The sequence below is a fragment of the Hipposideros armiger genome, unplaced genomic scaffold, assembly GCF_001890085.2.
Source record: "Hipposideros armiger isolate ML-2016 unplaced genomic scaffold, ASM189008v1 scaffold_651, whole genome shotgun sequence".
NCBI classification, from domain to species: domain Eukaryota; kingdom Metazoa; phylum Chordata; class Mammalia; order Chiroptera; family Hipposideridae; genus Hipposideros; species Hipposideros armiger.
In genome coordinates, this window is record NW_017732001.1 from 873,346 (window position 1) to 886,550 (window position 13,205).

The window sequence follows — 13,205 nt, forward strand, 5'->3', positions numbered from 1 at the left end:
CATCATTCACAGGGCTCAGAAGCCTCCCACTAACTCTGCCCTCTCCTTTGGAGAAAAAGAGGGCATCCCAGCAGGCAGGATGGGACCTCCTGCAGGTGGCATTTTGAGGGTAATTTGGTGCAGGGTGGTGATGGAGACCCAGTTCATCATTCACCTGCTGAGTGCCCTTCGTTCTCCAGCTGGGCCCTGCTCCCTTTTCATGGAGGAAGGGAAGAAGGCAGGGGTTTGGGCTCAGTTTTGCTTAACTAAGTACACAACTGGATAGAATTGGTTCAGAAAGTTCCCAGGGACTCTGTACAGTGGCCATAAGAATAATTTAGAATATATGTGAGCGTTTTAGCTTTTTCTCTCTGTACCTGGCAGTTCTAGTCCCTGAACCAGAATGGTAGAGCTGGCTTTGGTTCAGCCAAAAGGGAAAAAAAAAAAATCCCCAAAAAACTTTGGTGGGGGTTGAGGAAAAGGCCAGGCAGTGGGTGGGGAGGACACAGGCTGACAGGAGTTAATGACTGGTTGTGTCAGCCGCAGGCCCCTGCTGCTGCTGCTTTGTGGAAAGGATGTCAGGGATACATGGGGAAGCCACGGCATTAGGAGGCTGGGGGTCCTCCTGCTCCTGCGAGGAACAGCTGCCTGGTGAATGGGCCTGGTGTAAACACCCTCCCTGACGCTCCCACAGGAAGCTCAGTATAACACAGGCACCCCCACCTCCCGCCGTAGGCCTTCTTTTCCACAGGCTGTAGATGAGCCTGATTTGATAAGGTGAGCTGACAACCCGAAGCTTTCATTACCGGGATTGCAAACCTTCCCTTCCAGAATGCACACAAGTGAATCTGCTGGCTTTCTTCCTCTCCCACATAGAGAAACCTTGGATTGAAAATTCCGGGGAGAACTGACACCACTGTGATAATTGGTGTCAGTGCGGTTGCTGCTTTGACAAGAAATAGTCTGTGACTTCGGACTGAAGCCTTGATTCTAAATTAAGGAAAGTCAGTGGCATCATCATGTGACAGCCTTGGGGAGAGTGGGAATGTGTGTCTTCTTGTGCTCCCGCAAGGCTTCTCATCCTTGGTACTAACGTTTTGGGCTGGATAATTCCTTGTGGTGAGGAGCTGTCTTGTGCAACGGAGGATGTTTAGCAACAACACTGACCTCCATCCACCCACTGGATGCCAGTAGCACCCCCACCCCCCGCAGGTATGACAAGCGAAATGTCTCCAGACATTGCCAAATGTCCCCTGGGGGACAGTGGAGTCCCTTTCCGAGTTGAAAACCACTGCACTAGAGTAACAAACATTCTGTCCAATTCTTGTACCTTGTAGAGCTGTGGTCACTTGTTTACTCCGAGTATTTGATGACTTAAGCACAGGACAGAGAGGTAGAAATTCAAGGTAGTGTTTCTTCCCTTTTTTCTCGGTTGACCCCTTAAAGCCCATCCCAAGAGGCCACATGACATATGTATTGTCTGAGTGTCAGTTTTCAGCCATGTCTTCACCTTGTACAATGTGTATGAACTGGGCAGCTTATTTCGTTTTTCTGGACCTCCCGTTTTCATCATCTGTAAAATATAAGTACGAATGCCTACTTCTGAAGTTGAGGGTTCCACTAGATGTTGAGTAAATAAAGCTCCAGGTACAGGGTCTGGCACATAGTGGACATTCAGTAAACAAGGGCTATGATCCTTGAATACTTCAGATTGTATTCCACAGGTTTTAAGCAAATTGGAATTTTTTTAAAAGTTAGCAATAGCAGTTGCTGCTGCCATCTAAAATAGTAGTTTCCATTGAACTATAATTTATTAAATAAACATTATTGAGTTCCTACTATATATTGGGTTGTCGGAAAAGTCATGATGTATTTTTCCTATGCTTTTCGTTGCAAAAATGCCTCATGACTTTTCCGACAACAAATAGCAGGTACTATGCTAAACGCAGGGAATAAAGAACTTAACAAACTGTCATCCTTGCCATTAAGTATCTAATATGCAGATTTAGCCACATAAATGGGCCTATCAAATATAGAGCCACCACTTACTAAAAAACTCAACATTAAATGGCCTATGTGTTGTAATGGGGTATTAATATTAATTTTAGTGTATATAAAGGGATCTCATATTATTTCTCAACGCTTTCTCTTTTTCCAATAACTGCCTTTTTTTTTTCAAGTTTTTATGATCCTGTGCTTGAACCACTGCTCTTGTGTTCTGTAGCCTTTTTTGCTCCCCCTTACTACACGTTTCAGCTGATCTGAGTTGCCGCTGCTGTGCTGTTATAAACAGAAAAGGGATGCTTGTTTTAAGGGAAGTGTTCATTGTAGAAATTTTGAAGAATACAGAACAGTATAAAGAATAATAAACTCTACTCATGTTGCCATCAGAAATTGTTATATAGATAATATCTTGACATCCATCTTTCTAGTCTTTTTTTCTGTTCCTATGTATTATCTTACATAGTGAATTATGCCATAAATAGTTTTCTTTTTTTTCAATGAAGGTATATCTGGAATATATTACTATACCTGTAAATTTCTTTAAAGATCATTTCCTAGCAGCTGAATGATACTGTGTTGGATGGATGTCATGAATTGACCCTTATTGTTGGATTCGTACGTCATGGTCTCCCAGATGCAGTCCCTGAACATGCATAAAGTGCAAATGACTCATTGTGGAAGGGCCCTGAGGTGAAACAGTGGGGAGTGGGAAGACCAGGGATTAGAAAAGGGAGTAGCCAATCAAGAGGGCCATATCAGGTGAAGCCTCACACTCAGCCTAATCCTGGGGAGCTCTGGAGTGTGCGTTACACCTTCAGGTGATCTGTGCCACCTTGAAGCAAAGGAGCTGGGCGTTTGTACTCCCAGACCAGTAGTCAGTGGCTGTTGGATGCTGGGTGGAAGAATTGTGTACAAGCCCACTAAGAAAATGGGTTCCAACTTCCAGTAGCAAATCTCTGAAGGTGACAGGTACAAACTACATACACAGAAGCTATAAAAGTGCACAAAGCTTGTGAAAGGCCACCCACAGTGTCCCCTCCATTGGAAATTTAGGTTGATTGCTGTTGCAATTACTTAGTGCAAAGAATATTGCTATGACTTTGCTACTAGAAATAACTGCACAGTGAACATTTTTAGACTCAAATCTTTTTTTTTATTACCTATGGGTGGATTGATGGAAGGGATATTATTGTTCCGATAGGTATATACATTTATAAGATTGTGCGTACCAAAAATTGCCTTTCAGAAAGATTTTTTTATCAATTTACAATTCTAATACATATTGCTCATTTTTTACTAGCAACAGTCTAGAGAACATTGATTTTTCATCTGAATTGAGGATATCAGAGTTTTTCTAAGGGGTCAGAAAAGTCATATTCATGGTCCAATTTTGAGCATAAACTGCATAAATAATACCTCAAAATATGATTTGTTGAAAGTATCCAGATGCTGTTATAAATAAAAATAATTTGTGTTTTATTAAAATGTTTATGAACTCATGTTAGTTTTTTATCATGTATTTTCACAGTACTAGAAGTAAAATTAGTCATAAGTATTTGTAATACCTTTTTATGTCTAAAAAAGATGCTGCCTTGTTTAAATATCACTGGTCAATATCACTATGATGTCTTGGGTCATCTCTTGGCTATTGATTAGGAAATCATTCATTTGAACTATTGCATCTTAAAGATTTGTCAATAAGAAAGTCTGTAGGACTTAATGCCATCAATGAAACAGATTTAATGACCTAAGTCAGCAGACTGAAAAACATATCTCAGCACCGTTAAAGGTTTTTGGAAACACGCTCACCCACCTCTGTGATCCAACTCCTCCATTCTCTTATAGAGACATTGAAACACAGCAACATTGTGTTATTCTGCATCTTAAATAGTCTAAGGAAGCTATAAAGATACAGACAGGTCTTTATCAAGGTGGAAAGATCGTTTGACCCATTTTCTTAGTTGTATCCTTGAAACTTCCTAAATAGTTGTTGAAAGAGAAATCGGGGACTATTTCAGGCCTTGAGGATTGAGGAAGAAAAGTGGAAGGGAGCCGACAGTTACTGAGCACCTCCTCTGAGCCAGGTACTGTGCTAGTTACTGCCTGTCTTTCTGTCTGTGCTCATGGAAGTCCCACGACCACCCTTGAAATTGATTTCTAACATGGAACAGGAGAAAGCTGGGTTGGATAAAGATTGTGCCTTGCCCTGGATCTCTTGGGTAGTGGGTGGCAGAACTGAGATTTGAACCTCAGATGAATTTTCCCTGACACTTAGAGGAAAATAGAATAAATGTCCCCTAAGCTTGTATTTTAAAAGACAGACAACTAACAAAGCCCCAATTGCCTTTTTCCTCATACCCTTCCCCCTTCTCCCTAAAAGAGGTTTCAGAATCAGTGATACGTGGATGAAAGGCATTTGGATGTCAGTTAGAGTACATTTAATAAAATATGTGCCTCTCCATTGAAGGAACGTTTAAGACGCTGTAGCTATACACTTCAGTAGCTGAACATTTCTTTCCTGAGTCTCTCTTTAGGTTCATTTTTGGCTAAATTAATTAGCATCATAGATCAAGTATACACTTTGAAGTCTGATAAAAATTTAAGAAAGAATTCGAAGAAGCCTCTAAGCCTCTCCCCAGTAACCTGAAAGAGCACATTTAAAACCACCAAGCTCTGTCACTTTGATCAGCTGGCATTTCCTCTTTCTTCCCTGCCCATTTAAAGAGGCTGACTCATTCTGATAACATGATAACACCGGTATACTTCCCAGGGTATGAAAATGCGCTTTAGTTTTGCTTTTCATCTAACTTCTTGCCTTAAAAGAATGTGGTAGATATTTGGAAAATGAAGACAGGTTTGGGTGAACATATTTCAATAATGTTTGTAGAGGTCTGAGAGACCAGATTCCTCTCGCTATTATAGACCCATATTTGAGGCCTAACTCCAATTGTTTGTGCAAAAACAATTACTGTCACTTTGCAAATCCAGCCTTAATCTCTGCAGGTCAACCCCTGAAGATCTCTAGAATGCCTGTTGCCAAACACCCTTAAGAGTTAGACTTCTGCCTCTTGGTAAAGTATTGGTGAGAAACATTTGGCATGACTTCTGGGCAATTCAATCTTACTTAAGGCCACTTAGAAGTCTCAGTTTGGCAGCCTAATACCTTTCCGTCACATTTATATCTTTGGGAAGAAAAACTGTTGGGAGATGTCATGATTCTAATATACCACATTGTGCCGTGTATAATGTGCACTTTTGTGCCTAAATTTGTGAGGGAAACATAAGGATGTGCATTATACTTGGATAGTGCTAATTCCGTATCTATCTAAATGTTTTAAATTCTTTTATTTATGCTTATGAGTTGAAAGTGTAACTTTAGAAATCAATAACGATATCCGTATGCAAAATAATACACTGGAACACGATAATCGGTTTTGTTGAACTTACGATGAACTTGCAATGACGAAGAGTTCTTGGCCTTCTATGATGCGTAAATATCGTAAATTTGTTACCGGTACATAAAATTTCTTGCACCTTGTATCTGTTCTTGTGTTTTGGAATTATTTGTTACATAAGATTTCTTGTATCATAATATGTTAAAAATAAATGCTAAAATTCCTTTATAATACAGAAAACAAGCACCTAAATGTAAGCAAATAAAAATTTGAAGTAAAAAATTAAAATGAAAGATTTTTTTCCCTGAAAGTTTGGGCCAAAAACGTGGGAGTGCATTATACACGGCAAAATGTGGTACTCTGATGTGCTGATTTTCCCTACCTCCTGGAGCCCCTCCAGAAGAAATGGTTAGTCCAAAGGCAGAATAAGGGGCTCTAGGTACTAAGGATAGGGTCCTAGAAACAGAGACTAGAAAGACATCAACATTTCCCCAGTGCTTGAGAAAATGTCAGCTTTTATTGAGGGGTGTGGGAGGCTGGTTGTCGTGTCTCCTTCCCCTGACCCCCCGAGATAAATTGGGGGGACTCTCCTTGTCATGCTTTGTGCCAGTTGTTCATGTAAAGCGCTTGCATTCTTAGAATCCCACTCTTAGGATGAGACCCGCTGCCTCCACATGAATGTGATCCATTGTGATTGTTCTAGACAGACTTGAACACTCCAGCTCACTCCTCCAGCTTGTTCATTATCCAGTGTGCCTCCCCTGGGCTATACGGCCATGGGAGGCAGACCAGTTCATGGGCAAACAGTCTATCTTCCATAATTTGAATTTCGATATTTGGATATATTCCAGAGAGTGATGTAAATGCATTTTGAACTTTCCACATTAGCAATGCCCAGTATTCCCAGAGTTAATTTAGAGTTTATTAAGCAGGCATCCTCCGATGGTGGTCTCTAAATACTGTTTCCCGCTAAAAGGAACCAGATCTCCTTAGTGAAGTGGCTGGTGCCACCTGGGACAGAAAGTGTGCAAACCGAGCCTGGAACACCTTGTCAAACCGGAAAACCGGATGCTATTGACACTACAGGTCATATGAAAGGTTCCGGCGCCAACCTGAGGAGGCTCGTTTTGAACATCAGTAAGGATAATAATAAAATTTCAGTAATCGAGACCCTTAAAATATGTTGAAAACATGACTTTGTAATTATACTAAGAAAAAAACAAACAAACAAAAACCCTCTGGTCAACTCTGAGAATGCTGTATAACCAACTTATTGTGAAAACAATATAGGGAATGAATCGAGCATTTATCCTGCCTATACTATACAAACTGCACCTCAGGATAACCAAATAGCTGGTTATGGAAAATTTCTTTTTATAGAAGCATTTCAACTAATGAAGAAGGAAAATTAGAATTACAGTAGCACCATTTGGCAACCCCTAATAAAACAGTGCACCTAAGCAATGATCATTGAGTAGCTGCTAACATCACAAAAAAGAGATAAATCACCTGCTTCCAGTACCAGGTACAACACCTGCATGAAATAGTCTTGCCAAAAAAAAAAAAAAAATTGAATCTGATCAACCTCTAGAGCAGAGGTGACAAACCTTCCTGCAAAGAGCCAAGTAGTAAATGTTTCCAGCTTTGCTGGTCATATGGTTTCTGTTGCAACTGGGCTACTCTGCTCAGCTGACTAGAGGAGCCCTTATGCAGCCACAGACAAAACAAAGTGTGGCCAGAGCTGGCCCCGGAGCTTGCAGACTCCTCCTCCAGGTCTACCAATGTACAGGAAGTATGGAAGACAGCATCACATGAATGCAATTAACAAAATCTAGACTGTGGGAGACTTGACAGGACAATTACCATGGTTTCTTCAACAGAAAAGTTCCAAGGAGAGAGTTAAAGCAGCCAGGGGAAGATTTTTTTTTAAAAAAAGACAAGAAACGTATCAACCAGTTGCAATGTGTGGAGCTTATTTAGATCCTGACTCAAACTATAAAAAAAATAGAAGAGAATCAGGGAACTTTTAATACCAACTAGATATTTAACATATAAAAGAATTTTTAAGTGGGGTAATGATTTTTGTGTGTATGTGTGTGTATAAAGACACATATACAGATGGTACCAAAAATATGTATACACATTTTAAGAAAGGAAAAACTATTAAAATTATGCTGGTGGTAACCACTTTGAGTACCTCTTGTAATTGCAGAAGTCAAATGTGACTTGTATTCATCTTTTATTATCAGTATATATTGAGTATTAGAATTGTAATACAGTTCTTTACCTTTCTTAAAAAGTGTATACATTTTTTTGGTGCCTTCTGTTATATGTATATGTGGAATATATATATTCCTTAGGTTTAGAATATGTGTTGAAAACATTTTAAATTATATGATGTCTAGAATTTGCTTCAAAACAATCTTTGATTTTAGAAGAAATAAAATAAGCCGTGAGTTGATAATTATTTTGTCTGGATGTTGGGTACTGGGATTTATTTCATTTTGCATATACTTGACATTTTAATGACATAAAGATTTAAAAATATATCCATTGACATGTTTTTAAAGGATGGAGTACTTTCCATTTATTAGACACTCCTGGGCCCTCCTAAAATAGATGTGACTCTCTGGCTAAGAGTTGGAGCCAGAAGGGTCTTTCTAGTACTTTTTCTCCCCAAACTGTTTACATACATCTTATTTGTTATACTAAATGCAGCCGGCAGATATCATATTATTTATCATTAGCTCATGTGTTATATGCAAAGTATATTTTATTTTGTAAAAAAAGAATTTATTAGGTTGAAGCTAAGCTTCATGTTTTGTGACTGGCTCTACTTGTCTCCCGTTGGTTAATGGATTGGTGTTGTGGCCACAGGTGGAACACAAGGGACGACAACGGGGAGTGGAGGGCACTGTGGCCTAGAGGAGTGGCCTGTATGAAAGCACTCGCCCAGCCCCTAGGGGTGGTTGCTGTGCAGGATATTTGCTGTGGGAATGAGAGCTCTCCGCATTACCACAACTCCTATTCATTTTTGCTTTTCCTGAGAATAACTCTAACTCTAGATTGTATGTGACATCTTCTAAATTTTAATTGCTTAAATATTTTTAGAACACCTTGTATTCCAAACCAAACAACTTGAGTGTCTGGATTAGTCTCTTGGGTCAGCCTCTGATTTAGTATCTACCGATGGGAAGCCCCAGATAGGACCCTGTGGGCCCTGGGATTCTAAAGTCTCGTGGCCCCGCTTTTTCTGTGAGCTTCCAGCCTAGCTGGGAGGAGAAAAACATACTTGACAAACAAAATGAGAGGTGTAGGTAGGAAATGCTATGGGAATTCAGGGAAGGAGGTGAATAGCCCTCTCCTGGACAGTCAGGGACCGCTTCCCACAGGCCATGGAAGGAGTTGTGAAAAGAAGCACCAGTACTGAGTAGGTGGAGAGTAAGGGAGAGAAACCGAGGCATGGGTGTGGGCAAGACCAAGGACTAGCAACTAGGAAATAGACCCTTTAAGAGGAGAGCTGGTGGAGTTCTCAGACCAGGGCCCTCCATAGCCCCTGGACAGAGGACTTTTCAGGCCAAGATGGTGTTCTGAACGATCAGGTGAACATATGCAGCAAACAGGTGAAAGCATGGCACTGAAATTCAGCTACAGATTTAAGCATCATCTGAGTAGACGTGATGCTTGAAGTCGTGGGATCTCTAGTGGGGTCTATATAGTTTCTCTGCCACCGATAAGTGGTACATTTTTCAATGGAGGGATGCGCTCTGAGTCTGGCATTTGCAAAACTACCGACTGATTATTCACTACACTAAATCTCACTTAAAGCTCAAAGCAGCACCCAATTACTTCAAAAAACATTGCCCACACTGAGAAGGAAGGGTTTGGAGTAAGAGAAACTAAAAGTATATGGGGAAAGAGAAACCCACATTTAGAAGGAGATGATGGTTTTATTTATAGGGTTATGACCTTCCTCCATTGATGGCTTAAACTAGAGCCTTTTTTTTTACTGTTACAAAAAGATTTTTCAGGAAATGGGAACATTTAAACAGATTCATATTGATGCTGTGCAATACATTTAGGTAACATCTTTATTCTGTCTCTTGTATTTGAAAGTTTAAAGTGTTATTTCTCTTAAAAATAGACAGGAGGTTACTATGTTCTTCCCATAATGAGAAGCTGCTCGTTCTAGAGAGTAAGCATTTCAAAGCCTGATGACTTCAACAGTTATTTTATGTAAAAGATTGTCTATTTGGACGTGAATATGTATCAGTAGAGGAATTTTATGAGCATAAAGTAACTTATGGATCAGTACCCACTCTCTTGGCAACGGAACTTTGGAGAGAAGTGAAAGCTTAGTCTTCGACATGTACTTAGCCAGGTGAGTTTAGATGAGTGAGCACTGAGCCTAAGGAACTGAGGCCAAGCAGACGTTATGAGTCTGCCCAGACAATAATCCAAAAAAACCCCGAATCCAGGTCCTGCAAAGCTCCAACACTGTCCCCATGCACTGACATGAAACTGCTCATAAGCATCTCAAAAAATCCCGAATCCAAGAAACCAAGAAAAATACCCATGGCAGCCTACCCCCACTTCCTAATGAAACTATTCTTTTAGCAAATATTCATAACCAAGTAAAATTCTGCTGCATAAGATGGCTATTTTGAGGGGACATTGTCTTTGCTGACTCTAAAGACATTGGAGCTGTGACATTTCTGTCGGGTACTGACCCTTTCTACCTGGTTTACCATCTTCTACATACATCTATAACATTTAGGGGAATCAACTTTAAGCTCCAAAAGGCAAAGCAAACCTTGTGTCTTTTAGGATTTATCCAAATTAAATTTGGTTTTCAAAGTTTGCCCCACCAAGGGGGTTTTTTTTGGGGGCTTTGGGGGTGTAAATTATGCAAGTCCAAGGCCGAACCGGCTAAGAAGGAAGAGTCAACAAATTTTATTGATGGAAGTTGCACCTTGTCACGGATTTTGACCCTTGTCCCCAAAATTTTAATGACTCTTTTTTTCTTACCGTGGCCTTTGTGTTATTTTTATTTTTAAGGAAATAAGTTATCTTAGAAAAAAAGGAGGGAGGGAGGGCACAATGTCTAATTTTTAGATGAACTGAGTAAAGCTTCCATACTCAGGATTTGGAAGCTGTCCATTGTCCAACAGGCTGAAAGAAACTCAGGGGATTGTCATGGTATTAGAGCCAGTCCTGGGTGCCAAAGTCAAAATAGGCTGCGCTGGCCATAGGAAAGCCCCAAGTAGGAGCGTATGTAGGTCATGTACATGTTTTGAATTTAGACAGACTGCGTGTACGCAATTATTTTACTATTAAGCTCTGGAGAAACTCCGAATGCTCTGCATTTTAAAAAATGTGCTTGTTTCACAAAACAGCAGAATATCGCAACATCACCTTGAACGGCGGCCTTAGTGGTTCACCTTGTGGTCCTGTCCCCTTCCCATCCCCAGTGAATTTTACTCTCCTTGGAAAGTGTCTGGAGCTAACAAGTGAGGCTCAGGACTCAGCACAGTCGTTTTCCTAGTGACACTCAGTTAACATGATTTTGAAGCAATGAAAAATAATTAGACAAAACAGAAAGTATGTAAGCTATCAGGTTTAATTCCCCATGTATTTACTGAACACCTACGATGACCTAGAGGTGGAAGGAGGACACGTGCATAGAAAGGAAGGCAAGGAAGCACCAAATGCTGGTTTTGCTGCCCCAGTGCCCTTCCTGTTCCTTGGAGCACACAGACCTCATTTCCCCCTCACTCCTGGTCACCTGTCTCCTAAGAGGCACCTTCTTTCCTGTTTTCTGCAGATACAGCCAACTTCCCACACGTGACGCCTAATGCACGTGACGGGTAATGCACGTGACGCGTAATGCACGTGACAGGAAAGACAGATTGGCTTCTGGAAAACTCGTGCTTTGCAGGAGCTCGGGTCTGTATAAGGGGAGAAACAAATTGGCCGCGTCACAGATTCTGCTTTTATTGTACTAGCTGCCACCGTTAGGGTCTTACTGAATGAAAGTATTTGCTTTTTCATAAACACCTGTAAATGGCCTGCCTCTTCTTTGTCACAGCTAAAGAGAGCTTGGTAAATGGTAATCAAGGAAGAAAGCACATTTAAAAAAAAAAAATCACTGTAATGAGACTATCAGTAGGAAGAATGACATCCTCACAATTGGTAAATTTACCAATTTTCTGCCCCATTGTAGATCTAAGGGCCCACTTCAATTTATTTTAATTAACAATTCTTTAATTAAGAAAATATGTTCATGTTAAAAAATCGAATATACGGTAGTTATAAGACAAGCATAGCAACCTCAGTGGTTTCTCCCTTAGAATGAATCCAAGAGCCATGTCAGGCCATGCAGGCACTTCAAGGTCTGACCCCTCCTTCCACTTCACCTCCTCCAGGTCCCTTTCGTCACAGCCACCCTGACTTCTAACACCATGTTGGTTCCCACCCCAGGGCCTCTGCTCTGCCATTCCTCTGCCTGGCACACCCTTCCCCCTGCTCAGTGCCTGGCGGGGTCTTTCTCATCATTCAGGTCTCATCACGTGTGCTCCCTGCACAGACGTGGTGTCTCTGACAACCTCGTCTACTGTGGTCCCACCCCGGCCCTTCCTTCGCCGACATCACCGTGTTTTATTGCCCTGGCCCTGATCCCTCTCTGAGGTCACGTCATTGCTTTCTGGTTTAGTTTCTGTCTCCCTTTAGAATGGAAACCCCAGGAGGGCAGGGGTCTTGTCCATCTTTTTTATGGTTGTATGCCCAGCATTTAGACAAGGGCCTGTCACACAGTAGCACTCAGTAAATACTGGTTTAATTGAATGAACGTGGCTATGAGAAATAAATAACAATTAGAATAGCGTCTGGCACTTAGTTGGGACCTACCAAGTGGAAGTCCCCTTCCTCTCCCCTCCCCATCCCCTTAACACCATATATTCAAAACCGATTTAATCTACACTGTCCTAGCTTACATATATTAAGAAGGTATATGAGTACAGTGAATCATACCCGGTTGTGTACAAAGTAGTCCCCCAAAGTGTGTTTGTGTCAGTAGACTCTGAATGTTCTTTCTTTAATTTTTCAGGTTGGCCTTGACGGAAAGAACCATGAACTGGCATTTCCCCTTCCTCCTCGTGGCCACAGTGACTTTGCCCTCTGTGTGCTTGCAGTTCAATCCTCAGCCCCTGGAGGAACTGGGCTCCGACATAGGAATCCAAGTTTTCAATCAGATCGTCAAATCGCGGCCTCGTGACAACATCGTCATTTCCCCCCATGGGATCGCGTCCGCCCTGGGCATGCTGCAGCTGGGAGCTGGTGGCAGAACGAAGCTGCAGCTCGCCACGATGATGAAGTATAACGTGAACGGTGCGTGCGCCTCGCCGTGGCTGCAGGCCTGGCAGGGGTCCTGTGTCAGGAGGGCTCCTTGCTAGAGCTTTGAGTCCAGCCCCGGGAAGCAGGCAGATCAGCCCAGAGGGGTTTCCCTGGTGCCATCTGGGAGTCTCCTCTACGTGACAGATGTTGTGGTGCTAAGAACTAGGATAGCTGGAGTGTGGCCTCTGTTCGGTAGCTGCAAGGCTTTGGGTCAATCACTCGATCTCTCAATGCCCCAGTTTTCTCATCTGAAAAGAAACCTTCCCATCTATCCCACCTCCATGGCATACAGGGCTACACACGCATTATGGCTGTGGGTGCACTTTTAGAAATGGAAACTGGGAAGGAGATGGGAGGGCAGCACAAGGAAGCTGTGATGAGCTGTTCTGTGTTGAGCACATGACAGTTGTGGTAGTGGTGGGCACATGAATCTCC

At 41.7% G+C, this 13,205-nt stretch overlaps 1 protein-coding gene across 1 annotated transcript in view; it reads left to right on the forward strand.

Annotated features, from left to right (window-relative positions):
• The first annotated feature begins 11,235 nt into the window (after positions 1–11,235).
• The window catches only part of SERPINE2 (serpin family E member 2), a 25,357-nt gene continuing 23,387 nt past the window's right edge, over positions 11,236–13,205 (forward strand). The window contains exons 1-2 of the mRNA XM_019626004.1: positions 11,236–11,324; positions 12,484–12,764. Coding sequence (XP_019481549.1) covers positions 12,506–12,764 — 259 coding nt within the window. The 5' untranslated portion in view covers positions 11,236–11,324; positions 12,484–12,505. The remainder of the gene's footprint in view (positions 11,325–12,483; positions 12,765–13,205) is intronic.